Here is a 21,863-nt window from a genome sequence, read left to right on the forward strand (position 1 = left end):
GTCCTTCATCATCTTGATATTTGTAGGATAACTTGGGGTATGATCAACTATCAAACCCTGATCTTAGCAATGATGCGTTCATAAATTAATGGGTAATTCTTATTTAATATTCCGTTGTCTTGGCCAAGGATTTCATCACATCATCTTCCTTGAGCTGTCTCCTCTTGTGTGGAGTGTGGATGATCCCATTCTAACTACTCAATGGTCTTCCTGAACTTCATGCTGCACCCAAACAAATATTATTTTCAAGTCTATGATAAAGAACTCATAGGTCATAGTCAACATATAACTATCCTTCCACAATACGTCTTTGGTGTCTCAGGTCTAAAGACCACTTATATAATCATGATGTACATCAACTTGAATGAAAGTTTTGTATAATACCTTTCACGGACTCGTACTGATAAATTCAATGAACTATTTCCAAGAGTTCCCACTATGTATCCTTGGTATCATCTCATTGATGGCTATCAAACTAACCATACTTAGCATATGAGTGAGACTGAATAGTGATATTCTATATGATAATTTGGTGTCCTTCTTGAGTATCTTCGAATGGGAATATTTATAACACGTGCTTGAAGACTAGTGATCTATGGTACAATGATCTCATCATAATTCATTAAGTCCTATCAAATATTCATGGACTTTATTATGATGAACATGAAATGAGATATGGAATGTGTGATTGGCTTGTTGTCTACATAAATATCTATAAAAAAAATCTTGCATCCAAAAGACAATTGAGGGATCTACATTCAATAAAACTAATGGCATTCATAGAGACGAATATACTCCAATTTTATTTCAATTTTTGTTGAAATATTCACATTGGATTATAAAAAAAACCAATATATAAAGACATTATATTATAATTTTGAATATTGTTAGATTTTCTACGCGTCTTTGATATTTCAGCTTCTCACATTTTCCTTGAGCTTTGTCGTGGGCATGATGCATGGTGACCAATGATGATCCACCATCCATTTTTTCCCTTACTATCATCAGCCATCCTTCATCCGTCCTGACCACATAAAACAAAACAAAAGAAAGCTTATGTACCTCCATCTATTGTATCCAGTCCCTTAGACATCGAAAGGAAGTAAAACTACCTACTATGTGATTGGTGACTATTTCACTTCCATTTGTCCCATTTCATCATCCATCACAATCACTTTCACGATCATTCATCATTCATCATCCATCATCTATCATTGTCATCCATCGTCTATCATCCGTAATCTGCCATTATATCATCCATCGTTCATCATCCATTCTATCATCCATCATCCATCATCCATCACCATTCTATCATCCATCATCCATGATCCCCCATTCTATCATCCATCATCCATCACCATTCTATCATCCATCATCCATGATCCCCCATTCTATCATCCATCATCCATTTCCCATTCTATCATCCATCATCCATGATCCCCCATTCTATCATCCATCATCCATTGCGCATTCTATCATCCATCATCCATCATTTGTCGTCTGTCACTATCATCTGTCACCTGTCATCTGTCCCTCATTCCATCACACATAACCCATCAGCCATTATCCATCATCCATCATCCACTATCCACCATCCACCATCCACCATCCACCATCCACCATCCACCATCCACCATCCACCATCCACCATCCACCATCCACCATCCACCATCCACCATCCACCATCCACCATCAGTCATCCACCATCCATCATCCATCATGGGTCATCCATCATCGGTCATCCACCATCCATCATCCATCATCCATCATCCATCATCCATCATCCATCATCCATCATCCATCATCCATCACCCATCATCCATCATGCATTATCCGTCATCCGTCAACCTTCTCCTAACCTGCCTTGTGTTAAAAGAAACGAATCGTTCCTTGACTGCAAAGATACCGTATATAAATTGTCTCTCTTCACAGTTCATAGCTCGAACCTCTACTGTAGCAAAGCTCGGAAGGAAGCAAGAGGAAGATGGTGCAGTCCGCCGGATTGGTAGTGGCGAAATCCGACAGTGCAGTGATCAAATCGCCGAACGATAAACGGCAGTACAGATTGCTTCACCTCGCGAACGGACTCTGCGCTGTTCTTGTTCACGATCCTGAGATCTTCCCCGATGGCCCTGGGAAACCGTCCGAAGACCTAATGGCCACGGAAGATGAGGAAGACGATGACTGTGATGAGTCTGGCGATGAAATTAGCGGCAGCGAGGACGACGGGGACGATGAAGACATGGATGGTGAGTATTCTGGGTCCGAGGAGGGTCCCCCGGAGGTGAAGAAAAAGGGAGATTTTCCCACGAAGAAGGTTATACGAATTGACTCTTCTATTGATGCTTACCTGACATTTTGCCATTTTAATTGTTTCAATCTTTGCTGATTCAGTTCATTTTATTTTTCGGTGTGTCCGAATCTATGGTGTTTTGAATCACTGCTGAATGAGCTTAATTTTTTTTTAGTATGGGTTTTATGCTCTGTACTTGATGCCTTGGTGGAGTTGAAAATGGTTTTTCGTTCCCCATAAATTCATGCTGATGACGAAAATGATGTTCAGGCTCTTGTTAACTTGAAAAATTAATTAACTTTTCGTGCGTTTTTCCTAATTCATTTGTTCTCTGTGAGTATTTTGGATTCTTGTTGTCTTTTGCTCCATAATTCAATACCCAATTGTCCTTTAAAAGGTGATAATGGAGACCAAACACTGCTTGATACTGAGCTGAACATGGCTAAGATGTGGAGATAAAGAGGCACTTTTGTCTCTCAGTCTCCTTTGGAAGGCGACTTTATCACATCTTTCTGCACACCCTTTTGAGGTTTCTGTAGTTTCCTACTCGTTAGGGCATCATCTCTCTCTTTTCTGACCCTCACATTATCCCTTTCTTCCTATGAACCTTGGATTCACATTCAATTCCCGCCCAATTATGAATCAAGATCACATCAATGGAATTAGATCTTTTGGTTCTGCATAAATGAATGTTGTCGCTTAGTCCCTGCCTCGGCCTCACTGTTGTCGCTTCCATCATCTCTGCCTGCATTGTCATGTCCCACCCAATCACATCCATTGTTGTCTACTTCTCAACATGATAAGATATCAAAATGCTGAAGTCAAACTTCTAGGATCATTTATTTGAGGTCTCCCATTTTATTTATAGGTTCCTTTATTTCTTGTCCACTCCTGGTCAAGAATAGGAGTTTGTGGCCATGTCAGAACCTCCTGGGTCACATGGTCCAGTGGTGTTTACTACTGTTCTATGCCCCTTGTTTGAGTACCTCTTCTTTCTTACTTTTTTGTATACTCTAACCAAAAGCATATCAGAAACCCTCCAAGAAGCCTCAACCCCCCAAGTTCGAACATCTTCTCTTGCAAATGGGCCACCATAACAGCCCACTTGAGGGGGAGTGTTGACGAATATGCCCCAGGCCCATAAAGGATGCACATGGGCCCCCAAAGGTTTTACCCGATTTGCTTAAAAGTCAAATCGGGTAAGTAACGGCTAGTCAAACTAGCCATTACAAAGTAGCCGTTACAAGGCTAACTAGCCGTTATAGCCGATGTATATATAAGACTCTTGTATTTTGTTTTTGAGTTAAGTTTTATGCTTCTTCCTATCTCTGTCTATCTACTCCTTCCTCTTCTCTCTAAACATCAAGCATTCCACATGGTATCAGAGCAGGGGTGATCTACGAGAGTACCTGAAAGTCCAATTGAAGCTAAGGATCATCCCACGGGAGGAACTATGGCTGATGACTCAATGAAGCTACCAGCTCCAGTTATAGCTTCTGCTTCCGCTGCGCCATCTTCAGGGAATCCGTTGATAATCCCTGATCGATGGTTGACCCATCTTCCAGTGTTCGCAAACTGCAACATTTTTAATGGAAAAAATCTTCTTCTCTGGGAGAGGACTATCCAAGCAGCGTTAAAGCCTCGTCAGCTCCTCCATCACTTAACCGAGGACCGTCCAAGTGAAACTCATCCAGATTACCCAAAGTGGGTCATGGAGGAGGAATTTGTGTTTGGATGGATGTTGGATTTTATTTCGTCAGAGCAGCTTACTCAATATTCCTCTTATGAGACATCTAAAGCTCTATGGATGGCTGTTCATCGAAATCATTCTAAAAAGAATGACAAAACGAAGACCATTACACTGATCATCCAGTCCTATACCCTCAAGCAAGGCGACATGGACGTACTTACTTACCCAAATAAGCTAAGAGAAATTCACAATGAGCTCGATCACTGCCGTCCACCTTATACCGATCCAGTAGCTAGAGCACACGAGGCAACTAATCGCCTCTGTCAATTCCTCCAGGGGCTTCGACCGGAGTTTGAACTACTAAGAAGTCAACTCTACAATCGGGAAGACGAACCCACAGTTGATGAGGCTGTGTCCAAGGCAATGCAAGAGGAAAGCCGCCTAAACTCAGTCAAAGAAGTCGTTGAAAGTACAGCCTATGTAACAAAAGGTCAACAGAAGGGAGATCAGGAAAAATCTGACAAAGAAGAAATTTTCTGCAACTACTGCAAAAAGAGAGGCCATACAAAAGACAAATGCTGGAAATTACATGGCAAGCCTCCACATCTAGCCAAGGCCCACTTCACACAACAAGGAGCATCCCAAACAGATAATGCTAATGAACTTCCCTCAGCTCAAGATTTCCAGAAGATGTTTCAAGAGCTCCAGAACTTGAAGTCCTTGATAAATTCTGGAACTATCATTGGGTCAACATCAGTGGCAAACACAGGTAAACACGAGCTCCTTAATAGTATTGCTTTACTTGCTAAGGAACCTGCAAATGCATGGATCCTAGATTCCGGGGCAACAGATCACATGTCCTCTCAAAGATCTTCTTTTATGGCATATGAGGTTGTCCCTCCTGGCAAATATGTTCAAACTGCCGATGGATCACTACTTCCAGTAGTTGGTATTGGTAAAATGAACATCAAACCAATAGGAGAACTAGGAACTGTACTACATGTTCCTAAGTTATTTATAAATTTAGTCTCAATACAAAAATTGGCAAAACTTTAGGAATATAATGTCCTCTTCGATAATCTTGACGCTTACCTATGTCACAAGAAACTCGGGTGGAGGATTGGACTAGCTAAGGTTTATCAAGGGCTGTACTACCTACCTGTGCAAAGTCAGGAATCACTAAGGGAGGGAGAATCCAAGGCGATTATAGTGATGAAATCATCCCAAGAATCGATTGTTGAGATGCACCAAAAAATGGGACATCCCTCCTACTCTCTCCTAAAGTATATGTATCCCAACTTGTTCAAAGATGTTTTAGTTGAAAATTTGACTTGTGAATCCTGTCAATTAGGGAAATTTAGGCGAGCTACCTATCCACCCAGTGACACCCGGATGACTAAACCTTTCCAAATGATACATTGTGATGTATGGGGACCTTCTCCTCAAACAGACATACTAGGACATAGATATTTCTTAGTGTGTACTGATAACTATAGTAGATAAAGAACTAAGAGTGAAGTCACTAAGAATATCAAAGGATTATGTAACCTGATTAAGAGACAGTTTGGAGATCAGGTTCAAGGCTTGAGAACAGACAATGCCAAGGATTTTCTAAACAATGAGCTGACGGAATTCTTTAGATCTGAGGGGATAAAACACGAAACTTCATGTCCATACACTCCACAACAGAATGGAGTGGCTGAGAGAAAGATAGGTGATGTTGTAGATAAGGGAAGAACCTTACTCATTCATGGAAATGTACCAGTAAATTTATGGGGATTTGCAGTAATGACAGCTGTACACTTAATTAATAGGCTGCTGTCAAGAATTCTGGATTTCCAGAGTCCCTTGGAATTACTAGAGACCTATTATCCAAACGTTCGACTAAAAACTGGATTGCCAGTTAGAGTATTTGGCTGTGTTGGTTATGTGTACAACCATGCTTCTAAGCAAAACAAATGGTCTGCAAAAGGATTAAAGTGTGTGATACGATCCTTGGTCGTATCGTATAGTTCTTGTACTCAAACAGATCTCATTTCAACGATGAAATTTGGCGTCTATAGCAATGTTCCACGGGAGAGGAGAGGAGGGAAGAGGGAGGAGAGAGTTCCCGGGGTGGAGAGAGGAAGGGCGAGAGGCGGGAACGGCCGGAGGTGGATTGTCGGCTCTGCGGCAAGGAGGACGCGTCGATCTACAATCACGAGAGGAGAGGAGTGAGGAACCCGGAGAGGGGGGTCAGGAGAGGAGGGGAGTGCTTACTTTCTGAATGCCTGCCTTCCCCATCCTTGGGGACGGCTTAAGTAGGCGTCGGGGTCGGGAGGGTCTGTTCCGGTGTGACGGGCCCGGCCCGGTCCCTACGCCTTGCGTAAACCCGTCGCCGGATCATATCAGTGTGTTTTTGTAGGGTATTCGATCACTCAAAAAGGTTACAAACTGTATCATCCTATCACTAGGAAATACATTGTATCAAAGGATGTAGTCTTTGACGAAAAGGTTTTTTATTACAAGCCAAGTGGTACAGAAAAATATAGGGATGTCTCCCGTTACTTGTAGCTACGGGATATACTCAAACATATGGAATTGAATACCTAGAAACATTTGCTCCAGTAGCCAAGATCAATACTATCAGAATTCTAATCTCTCTAGCAGTAAACTTAGACTGGCCATTGAACCAATACGACATTAAAAACGCCTTTTTACATGGAGATCTAAAGGAAGAAATCTACATGGAGATCCCACCAGGATATGCAGATGAAACGACTCAAGGAAAGTTATGTAAACTAAAGAAAGCACTGTATGGTCTGAAGCAGTCACCTAGAGCATGGTTTGGGAGATTTACCCAAGCCATGAAAATTCTTGGATACAGTCAAAGTAATGGAGAACATACAATGTTTTTTAAACATCAGGGTCAGGATCTAATAACAATCTTATTAGTATATGTAGATGACATCATAGTAACAGGAAATAACCTCAGGGAAATCAGAGTTCTTGAGGATCACCTAGATAAAAACTTTAAATTAAAACAATTAGGACCTCTAAAGTATTTTTAGGGATAGAGTTTGCAAGATCCAGTGAAGGAATACTAATGACTCAACAAAAATAGATACTTGATTTACTGAATGAAACCAAACATATGAATTGTCATGTGAGTGAATCTCCAATCGAAGTTAAGCATAAATTAACTATAGATGAGGATGAACCTAGGGTAGAAATGAGCTCATATCAGAGTATTGTAGGAAAATTGTTATATCTTTCCCATACGCTACCTGACATATGTTTTACAGTGAATGTGCTAAGTCAGTTTATGCATTCGCCAAGGAATTCTCATTTTCAGGCAGCTAACATAGTACTCAGGTACCTTAAGGGGACACCAGGGTTAGGAATTGCGTATCGCAAGACAGGTAAGCTTGATCTTGTTTTATATACTGACTCTGATTTTGCTGGTTCTCGTCTTGATTTTAGGTCAACAACTGGATATTGTACAATGTTTGGAGGGAATCTAGTAACGTGGAGGAGTAAAAAACAAAGTGTGGTCTCAAAGTCAAGTACTGAAGCAGAATTTCGAGCTATGTCCAAAGGCATTGATGAAGTGATGTGGATTAAGAATTTGCTGGACAACTTGAAGATTACATACTCAAAACCGATTATAATCCGGTGTGACAACAAGTCTGCAATCAGTATTGCACATGACCCGGTCTATCATGACAGGATGAAGCATGTAAACATCGACAGATTCTACATACAAGATCATCTTGAACAGGGGATTTTGAAGACGGAGCACGTTAACTCAGAAGAGCAGTACGCAGACATCTTCACCAAGGGGCTACCAATTAAGACCCTCCAATATCTAGTATCCAAGCTTGGAATGTGTTATGAACCTTGTTGGTTCGTATCAGGAGAAGACGGGAAGAGAGGAAGAAGGCGCCGGGATGGTCGTTGGCATGCCGGGATGGACTACGGCAAGTAGGGGCAGGCGGAGTGGACGTCGCCTACGTGGGGGGTCCGGCGGAATGGACGTCGCCAGAGGGAGCCAGACTCATTCTTGATGATACTTCTTGGCTGCCTTCCTCAAGGGAGGGCTGCTCTATTTAAAGGAATTACAGAAGTCCAAATGACTAACATGCCCCTATTGGGCTAAAGGATTAAAAGGGCCTAGATACGTCGGGGTGGTATCAGAATGACCAGTATACATTCCTGCACTTGAGGGGGAGTGTTGACGAATATGGCCCAGGCCCATAAAGGATGCACATGGGCCCCCAAAGGTTTTACCCGATTTGCTTAAAAGTCAAATCGGGTAAGTAACTGCTAGTCAAACTAGCCGTTACAAAGTAGCCGTTACAAGGCTAACTAGCCGTTATAGCCGATGTATATATAAGACTCTTGTATTTTGTTTTTGAGTTAAGTTTTATGCTTCTTCCTATCTCTGTCTATCTACTCCTTCCTCTTCTCTCTAAACATCAAGCATTCCACAGTATCTTCCCACCACTCCCCCCTGCCATTTGTCACTGAGTTCATGCGTGTTCCGTGAGATGCAATTCATGTCTTAACTGATGGCTCCCTTCAGTGCACCTGCACTCTCTGCAATCCCTCTGCCTCAACCATCGCATGTGGCTGCCATTCGTGAGTGGATCATTATCTGCCTTCTTGTCCTCTCTGATGCTAGCGAACTCATTCTCGAGCTTCTTCCCCGTAACTTCTGCCGACCTTGTGGTTTTCCCTTTTAGATCGTGTATTGGCTCAAAAGCTTCCCCGCCTGCCCTGCCTCCAATATCTGCAGTCTACTGTTCTTCCCCATCAGCACCCTTGGCTTTCTCCCTGCCTCATCCCGCAGTGCCAGTTTCCTCATCTGCATGCCACATCTTTGTACCGTAGAATATCCCCCTTTGTGATTTGCCTAGACCTGTGGGGCATCCACACCCTCCCTTGTCTGTTGCCCCCTTCAGCTCAGCTCATCTCCTCTCTTGTAGACATCACGGTTCTGGACTCAGCTTGGACCTCTATCAGCCTTTGGTGATTCTTGTTTGCTGGCATCTGCAGCAATTGATGTGATCCCATTGGCTCCTTCTGCTCTATGATATCTCTCTTCTTTCCTATAATATCTTATTTATCTTAATATGTTGAGGCAATACTTTTCTGCATCTTGTGACCAAACTCCTAGAATTCCTCTTATCCTTGTCAGGGTAAATATTTGGGATTGGTTGCTTACCGGTATCAAGTTGACTAGTTGGACCATGTTATTCTTCAATTCATTTATTCGAAATTTTCTTTTTACAGGCTGCTGCTGCAATGTCTGTCGGAATGGGCAGCCTCTCTGATCCGCAAACAGCTCAGGGCCTTGCACATTTTCTAGGTCGGCTCATTTTTCTCCAGATCCTGATTGGCATGATCCATATTGATACTTGTCCTGCTTGAGTTTACTCATCTCTCAGTTTATTCTAATGCACTTTTTATTTTCCTTTGTGCAATACGAGAAGAGTACTGGAACTCTGGGAAAATAAATTATTACATAGCATTACCATCTTTTTGATACGGCCATTTTAATTATTATTCAACTTTATAGTTTTTGTATTTTGCAGAGCACATGCTTTTCATGGGCAGTTCTGAGTATCCTGATGAGAATGAGGTTTGTTTTTTTGTCTGATATTCGGACATTTAATCTTTGTTCTTTTATTGTAGTTGTCCTTTTAAATAAGATATTTCCTTATTTTAAGCTTAAGGTCATTAAGTATTTGGATCTGTGACATTAAGAGAGTGAGATCTCTCAAAGATTGAAGGCAGAGACCACCGGGAAGACGACTGACATGGGAGCTCCATGGAGATGTTATTTGCACCCTGCTAATATATTTATCATCAGTCAAGAAAAAATGCGCATTCTTGTCCATTATTTAGTGTATTTTGCTTCACTTGCCCCGTCATGGATTTCTTGGTTACAACTTCACGTCAAATGTGCCTCTTTATAATTTTCTTATCAAATATGGGTCTCTAAAGTCATCTTGAAGTTATTCTGATGTGCCATGGATTTTACTTCATGATTTTTTTCTGCCTTCAGTACGACAGGTATCTTTCCAAGCATGGAGGTTCATCTAATGCCTACACAGAGCTCGAGTACACTTGTTATCATTTTGAAGTCAATCGAGAACACCTCAAAGGTGCCTTACAGAGGTGTGGAGTGTTTATTCTTTTTACTCATTTTCGGAGTTGACGTCTTTGTGTATTATGAAAATACCCGTTCTATAAAAATCAACTATCAGATTTTTCCTATCTTCTTTCAATCTTTTGAAGCTTCATATGATTAACTTGTGCATTTTTTTGTGACACTTGTCAAGGTTTATATTTTTCAATTTGCACCCCTGTTACTCATTTTCTCCGGTCCACTTATTCCTTAATATTTTAACGCACACTCACTTCTCTATCTGAGCTTGAAACTTCTTTTGTAAATAGATATTTTTTTTTGAAAATAGATATTTATTACCCAACAGCCTTCCTAAATTCCCTCAAGAATCTGTGTAGTCTCATAGCTAATAAAAACCACAATACATTTGTCAAACCATACTACACAAGTTGTTTAGTCTTATTGTCACACTCATTATAGTTTCTCCCTTCCGCCAATGAGAATCTGGCTATGGATTGTCCATTAACTCTTCATATTTCACGACCTCTATGTATTCTGAAAGCAACGTAGGGGGTTGTATTTTACTGTGTGAGGCGTTGTATTTTCATACAATTCTCAAACAAGAAAGTGCCAATATATGATAGTTGTCACTGAGTCCAAATTATCTCTTTTTCCTCCCTAAATGTAGTATTGATTGATGGATTTGATACCTGGCCACTCTCTTAATCCATTGCCAAATGTAATATTCTCAGCGCTAGTTTCTATTATGTCGTCTTTTTCTCCGAACAGGATGAATGATACTTCTCTGGTATCCAAACATACCAGATGATGCAAAGTTGTTTCGTTAGATTTCGGTAGCCCCTTTTTGCGAGATACCCGGATGCAGCCTCTCCCAAATTGCCTCCTCTTCTGGTGGAACTTCCCAACATGCCGGATGCCCGTCACACTTCCCCACCTCACCTTTTATTGGGTGTCTATTGCAGTTGTCCTTTTAGTCGGCTTAGCAGGTTGTGACATACACAAAACATTGCGGCTGTGGCCGTTGGATGATTCCTTGATTCCTTGGGCGATTAGACTTCTTTTTCTCAAATAATAAAGCATGGGTACTGTTTCAGATATCTGCTCACTTTAAGGTAGGTGATACATGCAGGAGGGGTCAACAGAGAAGAAACAGTGAGTTCTTCATAATGTTTGTCGGGAAGGATTGTGTAGTAAAGTTGTATGGGTTTGGTTCAGTTTAAAAATTCCTCATTTTTGGATCATCTAAGTGGAAATTGCTCTGTTCCTGAATAGATAAGGAAGCAAAGTGTGCTCTAGTAGATATGATGAATCGAACGTTCTGTGCATTCGAGCTGCTATAAAGCGTTTAAAATCTGAGTGAAATGAAATAAATTCCGCTTAAATGAAACTTGTTCATTTTTCCTATTTGACGTGTTTTTTTCTGAAAAAACCTATTTGACATGTTTTATCTTCTACCTTTGCAGATTCTCACAGTTCTTTGTTTCACCCTTGGTCAAATCCGAAGCAATGGATCGAGAGGTGTTAGCAGTTGATTCTGGTGCGTAACAGTATATTTTTGTTTTCTGTATTTGTTTTGCCCCATGCTTTTCTGTTGTCATGACTCTGCTACTCTTCCTGTTCTGTAGAATTCAATCAGGTATTGCAAAGTGATAGTTGTCGACTATTGCAACTTCAATGCCATACTGCTCCGCCCGATCATCCTTTCAACAGATTCTTTTGGGGTATGGGCGTTGGCTTTGTCATCTGTTTTAACTTTTTAATCCTCCTCAACAACTTTACTTTGGTACACTTCAGGGAATAAAAAAAGCCTAGTAGATGCGGTGGAAAATGGCGTCAATTTACGTGAAGAAATTTTGCACTTGTACAAAGAAAATTATCATGGAGGAGTGATGAAATTGGTTGTGATTGGCGGAGGTCTCATTATCTTCAAATAAATATTGCGAAAATTGATGTCAAATGCTATTTCTAATTTTAAATCAGCATTCTTATGTTCTGTTTTTACGTGCAGAGTCTCTCGACACTCTCGAGGACTGGGTTGTTGAACTTTTTGGTGGCATCAAAGGAGGCATTCAAAGACAAGTAGTTGTTAAAGAGAGAATGCCAATTTGGAAGGCCGGGACGCTGTACAGGTTAGAGGCCATTAAAGACGTTCATGTTCTCGATCTCACGTGGACGTTGCCTTGTCTTCTCAAAGAATATCTTAAGAAGCCTGATGGTTATATTTCACATCTGATGGGTCATGGTAAGCTGTCTGATAACTTCCCTAAATTCAGTATTTGCATGTCTTCTACGTTGCCTTGGAATGTTTTTGGATGAATATTTTTCTCTTGTTAGCTAGCTAACTATTGTTTTTAATTCAGCTCTTCAAAGTGATTTACATTCATCTTTATACTTCTGACATATTAACCTTGGAATCTGGTGTATTAATCTATTCGACTAATTTAAAAATGGTTTGCAGAGGGCAGTGGAAGCCTTCTCTCTCTTCTCAAGGCCAAGGGATGGGCAACCTCTCTGTCAGCTGGTGTTGGCGATGAAGGAACTAACAGATCTTCTATCGCATACATATTTGTCACCTCTATTCATCTGACAGATTCTGGGTTAGAAGATGTACGTGTGTTGTTCATCTTTCTTTTTTCTGATGTACTTAGATCTGTGTCTTTCCCTTAATTTATTATTCTTGAAAATAAGCAATAGAAGATGACTCAGAAGTAGTCGTCCTTATGCCTCTAACCTGTGGGCAGTCTTAAAAGCTCTTTCCTATCAGCGATTTAGTTTCAACCATATTGAAGAAAATTACAGCTGTCTCCTTTGGTTCAATCTTTCATTCCGGCATTCTATGCTTTTTTCTGGCTTCTTCCTATAATTATCTTTTACTTTATCAGTTAACAATTGGTCGGAATGTCATGCTTTTGGCAGCTCTATTCTGTCATCGGGGTCATCTATCAATACATAAGATTGCTGCGTTCATCCAAACCGCAAGAATGGATATTCAGGGAGCTCCAGGACATTGGAAACATGGAATTCCGATTCGCTGAGGAGCAGCCTCAGGATGATTATGCCGCTGAGTTATCAGGTCATTTCCTCCCTTGGGCCCTATGATAGGTTATATTTGCAGGGATGACTTATTCAGGTCTTTAGCACGTATCACATTATGAGATTGATGTTTGGTTTAGGTTGTAATAGAAAAAGAATTGTTAGATACTACTTGTCAAGAGAGGAAGGAAGAAGATAATGACATAACTCAATAGAGTACATGGCTGGGTATACATATACCCTAGGAGGGAGAGAATGATAAGAGGGCTAATGGGCTTATAGAATAGGGCCCATTAGCCCATAAGGCTGACTATCTCACTAACACTACTGGATATCAACCTTCACACGTTATATCCAGATTTTTGTGGACTTGACAAAATTTCCTTTTTACTTCCCAAAATTGGACGTATGCTTCTGTATGATTTTCATATATTACCTGTATAACAGGTAAGATTGAGAGCACTAGATATTTGGTTGTGTGACATAAAAGGAAGCATTGATTTCTTTTCAAAACTTCCCGCTGCTGATGGGGTTGCTCCAGGGAGCTGCGTTGAAGATCTGCCTGCCGCCCAGAGTGTCACTGGCTCATCTTATCAGTCAGATACCTTCCAGGAGCCTCAATAATTTGAATCTCCTGGAGAAGTTGTTAAGTTCCTTTCCTCTTGCAAAATTGAAAATTGATCTTCTCCGTTTGACATTTTGCTGCGTCACCCATGTTCATGAAGAATCCACATTAGCGTGCAAACTGGATCCACATTCTATTAAATGCATATTTGTGGCCTATCATCCTACAAAGAAAAGGTACAACTGCCATTGTGCTCCCTTTAAGAAAATTCTCATCTCCGCCAGTGTGATATTTGATGAATCTGTACCATACATGGGGGGAGGCAACCACAAGGATCGGATATTATTCAGACCAGTACTGATGATCTGCACTTGGAACCATCTTCACAGATCCAGCGTAGATCTTCTACAGTGCCTAAAGTATTACCTCACATTGACATTGAATTCTCGACTTATCCAGATTGTAAGGCCGAGGAACCCCCATCAAGTCCACCAAGTCAAGAGAGCCAACTCCAAGTCCTTGAGGGCTCTCTTTGGCCTATTGCTCTGTGCAAGGGGAGCAAAGGTGCACCATGTGAAAACTGTACCCTATATCTAACTTTCTGTCTTATGCGTGCCTGATTACACCTTATCAAGTGTTTATCTCAAGAGTGGGGACTGTGCCTGTTCTGACATTCGTGGCAGAAGTTATTTCTAATGAGGAGTGGCATTGAGCCAAGGGCGAGGACGTGATGGCCCTACTTAAACATGTTACATAGGATTGGGTACCCTTACCCCTGGTAAAAAGGTTGTGGGATGTCAGTGGGTGTATACACCCAACCAAAGGGCTGATGGTACTCCAGAGAGATACAAGGTATGGATGGGCTCGAATGGATTCACCAAGTTCTTCGTATCATCCTCAGTCAGATAGCCAATCAGAGGTATTTAATTGGTGCCTAGAAACCTAATAAAGTACTGTACATATGTGAATTCTAAGCAATATTCCATGTGGTTGTACAAGGCGGTGTTTTCCTCTTACATGCCATTTCTCTCAGCCCTGAAAGCTACACCATTCCACGTGCTTTACTTAGAGACCCCCCAAAAATGATACAATATGGTTCATCATCGACCCTTATTGTTTCTTTGGACACCCTCATTTGGAAAGAGACCAAATGCTCATCACATTGATTTGGCAAAGTACAACATGCCATGAAAACTAATACAGATCAACATCAGCTCTAGGTAAGGGACCAAAAAAGAAGATAAATGCCTTACTTAGAGACCCCCTATAACTGATACAATATGGTTCATCATCGACCCTTATTGTTTCTTTGAACACCCTTCATTTGGAAAGAGACCAAATGCTCATCACATTGATTTGGCAAAGCACAACACGCCATGAAAACTAAGACAGATCAACATCAGCTCTAGGTAAGGGACAGTGTCTATCTGTGCTTAAAACTCTATTGTATGAAGTCTCAAGTAAAAAGGTTAAGAGAGGATTTATCTTCTTTTTTGGTCCCTATATGATCTTGAAGATATTAGAAAGGGTCGCATACCACATGTAGTTTAAGAAAGATTTGGGTCAGGCTGAACAAGCCCAATCTATCCCTCTTATATTATTTTCTTAGATGGAGTGACAACTCCAACCAGAGAAAGTAAAGAATATCCAAATTAGACCAGGAGGAGTTGATGTATGTATCAAATCGAAGGGTTAACCCAGTGATGATTCTTCCTGGGAACCATTTCACAGGTCTGATGTCAATTTTCGTAATTCCACCTTCGTGATAAGGTGTTGATGGAGAGGATAATGTGTTAGAGTCCTGATGAGATAACCGATTCTTGAAATTGTAGGGTTATAAATACCCCCTTGTAAGGACATTAGAGGGACTTTTGATGAATGATTACCCTGTCGTTTCTTGGCACGAGTATCTGTATCCGGCTTTCGTGAGGGCAAGAACTCCCGATTCGGAGGTTCTTGAGAGTTTGTTCACCTATCGTTTTCTCTTCTTCTCTCTTACCCCTTCCATCTCTCCTATTCTCCTCTCTATCCCTAGTCCCATTTCTTGATTTTGTTAGATCTCCATTGGGATTGTAACATAATGTTATGGTCATACATGTTGGATATCGATGAAGACAGAAAAACACCTAATATAAGAGAGAGTGGCCCACTTATAATTTGTGGGCCACATGTACTTCGTGAAATAGAAAAAAGGAAGCACAAATGGGGAAGGTAATGAAAAATAAGCTCTGGGTAAAACTTTTTTTCGAGGGATATTTTTATTCCGTTTTTGAGGCCTCTTCCTTAATGATGGGTAACAATAGGTAATTTCGTTCCGTAGTCCCATCACTGTGTAGAAATATTTGCAGAGTTTCATTCGTTAAGTTATCACAATTATCTTCTCTTTTATGTCCATAAATTCTGAAAAGTTCATTCCCTTTTATCACATTTCTTCTCTAACCTGTGTTCTCCTTCGGTTGTGCAGAGAACTTGATGTTCTACTCCGAAGAACACATGATATATGGAGAATATGCATATGAAATCTGGGATGGTGAATTGGTAGAACATATTCTCACCTTTTTCACTCCAGAAAACATGAGGGTCGACTTGCAGACCAAGTCTTTTGATTCTCAATCTCCTGGTAAAGTTTAGGTCATCCTTAAAAATATTTTGCGGAACAAAACTACTTTTAACTCGCTCCATAGGTTAGATTAATTCATTGAATTCTAGGCCCCTAATTTTCATTCTAATTTCAGGTTTAAAGTCTGAACCTTGGTTTGGATCTAATTATGTTGAGGAAGAAATCAGTTCATCTCTGATGGATATTTGGAGAGACCCTCCCCAAATTGACCCGGCTTTGCATCTACCACTAAGAAATGAGTTCATTCCCTCTGATTTTTCTCTTCGGAGTTCTAATCTATCCAAGAATATTGTGCAGTCGACTCTTCCAGTGTGCCTTATTGATCAGCCAATAATGAAGCTTTGGTACAAACTTGACCTGACTTTTGAGGTCCCCCGTGCAAATACATATTTCTTGGTGTCGGTCAAGGGAGCTTACAGTAGCCTACGCAATTTCGTTCTCACCGAGTTATTCATAAATCTTTTGAAGGATGAGTTGAATGAGACCTTGTATCAGGTTTGTTCTCTTTAGTGAATAATGAGAAGGCACAGCTAATGTTGACTCCTGGTGTATAACTGCTTTCTGAAACACTTTGTAGGCTGGGGTGGCTAAACTGGACACTTCTGTGACCATCATTGTGGATAAGCTTGAACTCAGGCTCTATGGTTTCAACGACAAGCTATCAGCCCTTCTCCTTAGGATTTTGACCGCCTGCAAAAGCTTTTCTCCTAGAGAAGACCGTTTTATGGTGAGAACTTTACCTCTCCAGGCAATTCCTCTTTGTCAACTTTCAATTTTCAATTTGATGAATTTCATCTCCATATTGGCGAAAGCGGTACCATTAGAGATATTAATGTGAAAATGATTCATCTGAAAGGAAATGCTATCTTTAATATAATATTTTTTAAAAAAGTATAATATCTGTTGCGTTGTGGAAGTTGTCAGCCGCTATCTTCTTGAGTTGTGAAGGGAGCTCGGGCATGCCAAAATTTTAGACAGTATTCTGTTTTGTTCTCCTTGTATCCTATTGTTCTTACACGTCAGAAATTATAAGTGGTCCATTGTCTTTTTTTTGCACGAGGGTCTGCAGAGTATGTGGCTGACTATCTAATTTAAGTGGATTCTTTTCCCAGGCCTTAAGTTACATGGGGCCCAGCCCTCTCACTCTTCATGGCTTTTGAAACCACCCTATCCCATCCAATGAAACAGTCTGGTGTTTTTTGGCCAAAAATCTGGCCCACAGAAAGTGAAGTGCAGGGTGTTTCAGGAGAGGAAGGAGAGCAAAATTAAGTTTGACGCAAAAGAATTTTATTGGTTGATCAGGACATTGGATGTTATTCTTGTATAACGGGAAACACAAAACATTACATATTGAGGTAAATGAGAAGCAATCCACTGCGGTAGGCTGACAGTATCTCTTTTATGGAGTTTTCCTCACTTCAAATTTAATGGAGGTGTGGGTATAAAACTCTATCCAGGAGGGTTCTTGGAAGGGAAGAGACAACAATAGAAATTCGTCTGTAACACAAAATTTTCAATCGAAATTCGGTCTCAAATGTTGGGTGGAGGAGAAGGAGAGAGAGAGAAGGGGATTGGGGACTGGAGGAGAGTGAGGACGAGCAGAGGGGCGACGGAGGGTCCTGAGCAGTCGCTGCTTACAGCTAGGAGTGGCCTGCAAGCGGAGAGGGAGAGAGAGATGAGCACAACTGATATGAGGGAGGAAAGGTGACAGGGCGAGAGGGAAGGGGGAGCTCACTTGGGGTTCTTTCTTCTTGCCCTAACTCAGAGGGACGTGACGGCTTAAGTACTTCAGGGATCTGGGCCGCTGTCTTCCCTTTGAGTTCCTTATTGGGCCTTGAACGGACGTAGACCCGATGTGGGATGATGTCAGGTGAAAGTATCTCTTTTAAGGAGCTTCCTTACTTCCAATTTAATGGAGGTGTGGGCATATGATACAACCCCAACATATCTAAGGCTTTTTTCATCATTTAGCCCAATAGGGGTATTTAGGTCATTTGGACCTTCTGTAATCCTTTAAATAGTGCAGCCCTCCCTTGACGAAGGCAGCCAAGAAGTATCACAAGAATGTGCCTGGCTCCCTCCGGCAACGTCCATTCCGCCGGACCCCTCTCATAGGCGACGTCCACTCCGCCTGCCCCCCACCTGCCGTAGTCCATTCCGGCACGCCGACAACCATCCCGGCGCATTTTCCCTCCCTTCTCGTCTTCTCACTGATACGAACCGGCAGGTACGTATCAGTATAAAACTCTATCCGGGAGGGTTCTTGGAAGGGAAGAGACAACAATAGAAATAAAGATCACATCTGAGATGGAATGATACACATCCTATTGTCACCCGTCCTTTTAGTGTGTGATAAAACCATGTCTCAGGGTTATCAATGAAATGTTATCTTCTGCCAAAAAGTACACGTCTATGCCCAGTGAGATCTTGCGATTGTTCAGCTTTCAAGGAAACGAATGATAGGGAGATTAAATGATGCCAGAAAGGGAAAGAAGATAAGGGGGAAACAGAAAGATCATCACTCCAGGGAAGACCATCTGCATACGAGAGAGAGATGAGGAGTGGCCAGGAGGGGGAGAATGAGAGAGAGGCAGAGAGAGATTTTCACTCACAATGTGCTGCCAGCTTTCTCAGTGGTTTTCCAGCCCGTAAGTCAGAGTTTTTGGTGTGCTCGTGGGCTTCTTCTGCTTCATGGGCTGACGGCGCTCATAGACACGGGTCAGAATCATATCAGTGTCTCTTCTTGGGCCAAGGCTTACTGCATCCCATCCAGAACCCCTCCCTTAGCATGTTGATAGGATCCTAGGGGTAATTTTGTCATGTTAGCCCACAGGGGCGTTTCAGTCATTTGCTATTATGTATTTCCTTTAAATAGGGATGCCCTCCCTTTAGGAGGGCAGCCAAGAAGAAAGAAGTAGTTGATTTAAGTGAGGTCTTCTTGTCTCCCCTCTCCTCGTCTAGGTCTGGCCTTCCCCTCTCCCTCTACGATCCCCGTTCTTGAGATCGACTCTACCTCACCGTGTCTTCAGGTGGCTCGTCCTCGGCCGATCCCTACCCCCTCTGCTCGGCCTCCTCTCCGATCCTTCCCGTTTCACCTCTCTACCTTGGGAGTTTCTATCTCTCCTCGCCCTCTACGGTCCTCCCGATACGAACCTAGATCTGGGTTCGTATCACATGTACCTTTCATTTTCTAGCTATTTTGACATGACGTGAAACAGCTGGAGCCATCTGGCCCATCTCTTTCACTCACAGTCTCACTCACTGGGAGATTGTATAGAACTGGACAGGAAGCGTGTCCTGTACAGTCCTGAAGCTGAAATTCCACGTTCGTACATGTCAGAAGACTTGGGTGGGAACAGAATTGCAGCACCTCTTGTCATTGTGATGGGACGGGATTTAGGTCCAGATCAGCACCCAGTTCAACATCTCAATTGCTGAATCACATCTTTCTAGGACTATACAAAAATGCTAGATCACAATTTTTATTGGACTTCTTTGTTCTTTTGCGAACAGGTAATCAAAGAGGAGATGGAGAGGGCCTTGAGAAATGCTAATATTAAGCCTTTGAACCATTCATCATACTTGAGGATACAAATTCTTCGGAAAATATTTTGGGATGTGAATGACAAGCTGTCTTGCCTCTGCGGTATCTCTTTGCTGGATTTGAAAACATTTGTTCCTGATCTTCTCTCTCAGGTGGCAAATTAATTTCCCTCTCTTACTTCCTCTACAATGTATTTCTCAAATTTTATGCAGCTATTTACTTCTATTTTCTTTACCCTTAAACTGTTAGCTTTACATCGAGGGTCTTTGTCATGGCAACCTACTGGAGAAGGAAGCCGTAAACATCGCAAATATCTTTGCCAACACTTTTCACGTTCAACCATTGACCACTGACTTCTGTCATCAAGAGCATATTCTATGTCTTCCTGCCAGCTCAAGGTTTATCCGGAGAGTTCCTGTTAAAAACGGGTCAGAAGTCAGTTCTGTGGTTGAGGTACCCATTAGAAGCCCCGTAAATCCAGAAAATATTTTATCAATAAAATAAAAACTTAACTCACTTGGATGAAAATTTAAACTGTTTGTTCTATTTCAAATGCAGCTATATTTCCAGGTTGAGCAGGACGAAGGGGTCCAGTCCACCAGGATGAGAGCGATAGTAGATCTATTCTCTGATATAATCAACGAACCATACTTCAACCAGCTCAGGTTTTCCCTTGGATTGAATGCAACCCAAGTCAATTATTCTATACTATAATTTAGAATTTGAGTAACAGGTTGGTGCCATGGTCTTCATCTGTCTCAGGACGAAAGAGCAGCTGGGCTACACAGTAGACTGCAGCACTCGGATGACCTACCGTGTTCTAGGTTTTTGCTTCACGGTGCAGTCTCCCAAATATACCCCTTCGCACTTGCACCGGAGAATCACAGCCTTCATCGACGGTCTACAAGAGATGCTGGTGCAGAAGCTCAACCCATTTCATTCATTCACCCGACCTTAAATACTTTCTTCCCTAGAAAATATTTAAATATTATTTGCTCATGCAGCCTCGACTTCTCTAGAAAATATTTGTCGATTGATTAAAAATTATCTAATTTTTACGTAAATAATATGTACCCTTTCTTTCTTTCTCAGGATACCATGGATGAAGAGTCCTTTGAACACCACAAGCAGGCCCTAATTGCGCAGAAATTAGAGAAGGATCCTTCCCTGTCCTACGAAACCGGCCGCTACTGGACACAGATAGTCGACAAGAGGTTGACTTTTGGCTGTTCATGTTAAATTTTGCTTAATGACTTGACTTTTGGATACTTATCAGCTGACTTCATGCTTATGTAGGTACTCTTTTAATGCGTCGAAACTGGAGGCTGAGGAGTTGAAGACAGTTGAAAAGAAAGAGGTTGTGGACTGGTACAACACTTATTTGCTGACATCATCGCCCAAATGCCGGCGACTGGCCATCCACGTCTGCGGCTGTAATGCCGTCGCAATGACAGAGGACGCCGCTGAGTTTGGATCCCTTATTGACGATGTTGACTTGTTCAAAAAGGGGTCAGTCTTCTACCCAAGCCTCTGCTAAGTTCTTTTTGAGCCCATATTCCTGCTTTGGGATGAATTGAAGCGGGCTGGGATGTTGTTTACGCCACTACGTAAGGCGGATCGTCTCGGCCCTCTCCGGAAGTCGCCATTTAAATTATTTTTTTTGTGGAAACGAATTATAAATTTTTCCCCATTGTGCTCACAGCTATAAAAACTTGTTCATTTAATCTCTAATTTAATACCAGAGAGGCAGTACATGTTTTCAGATAATGAGGTTAGTATTTTTGTTTAAGAAAAAAATCATAGAAAAAATTATAGTATACAGCTGACAGGAATTTTTATGTTTTCCCTAAACCCTCCACAGCTATTAACTTAGTGCATTTAGTTTTCTATCGTAATAGTAGAATTGAGTGTGCAATGTTCTAATAATTTGGCCATGTTGATGGAGAAAAAAATCCGGGTTACCTCTTGTCAATGAATCATGAACT

General features: G+C 41.5%; 1 protein-coding gene across 1 annotated transcript; it reads left to right on the plus strand.

Moving 5' to 3' along the window:
• Positions 1–1,918: 1,918 nt before the first annotated feature.
• LOC144706690 (Insulinase (Peptidase family M16) family protein) lies at positions 1,919–21,602 on the plus strand. The gene is made up of 19 exons (XM_078579689.1): positions 1,919–2,317; positions 9,258–9,333; positions 9,560–9,606; positions 10,033–10,145; positions 11,580–11,653; positions 11,742–11,837; positions 11,911–12,030; positions 12,125–12,358; positions 12,575–12,723; positions 13,033–13,189; positions 16,179–16,334; positions 16,450–16,829; positions 16,912–17,061; positions 19,848–20,030; positions 20,128–20,331; positions 20,437–20,543; positions 20,641–20,794; positions 20,971–21,092; positions 21,175–21,602. Exons 1-19 carry the CDS (start codon positions 1,985–1,987, stop codon positions 21,413–21,415), a joined length of 3,096 nt encoding a protein of 1,031 aa, XP_078435815.1. The 5' UTR covers positions 1,919–1,984; the 3' UTR covers positions 21,416–21,602.
• Positions 21,603–21,863: the final 261 nt, after the last annotated feature.

The sequence above is a fragment of the Wolffia australiana genome, chromosome 8 (assembly GCF_029677425.1).
Source record: "Wolffia australiana isolate 7733 chromosome 8, ASM2967742v1".
Taxonomy (NCBI): domain Eukaryota; kingdom Viridiplantae; phylum Streptophyta; class Magnoliopsida; order Alismatales; family Araceae; genus Wolffia; species Wolffia australiana.

Bases quoted from the DNA above. Each gene is read 5' to 3' on its own strand.
- LOC144706690 (XM_078579689.1), top strand. From the start codon at position 1,985: ATGGTGCAGTCCGCCGGATTGGTAGTGGCGAAATCCGACAGTGCAGTG. The intron at 12,359-12,574 runs GTAAGCTGTCTG...AATGGTTTGCAG, and splicing joins TTCACATCTGATGGGTCATG to AGGGCAGTGGAAGCCTTCTC. The intron at 16,335-16,449 runs GTAAAGTTTAGG...TTCTAATTTCAG, and splicing joins TTTTGATTCTCAATCTCCTG to GTTTAAAGTCTGAACCTTGG.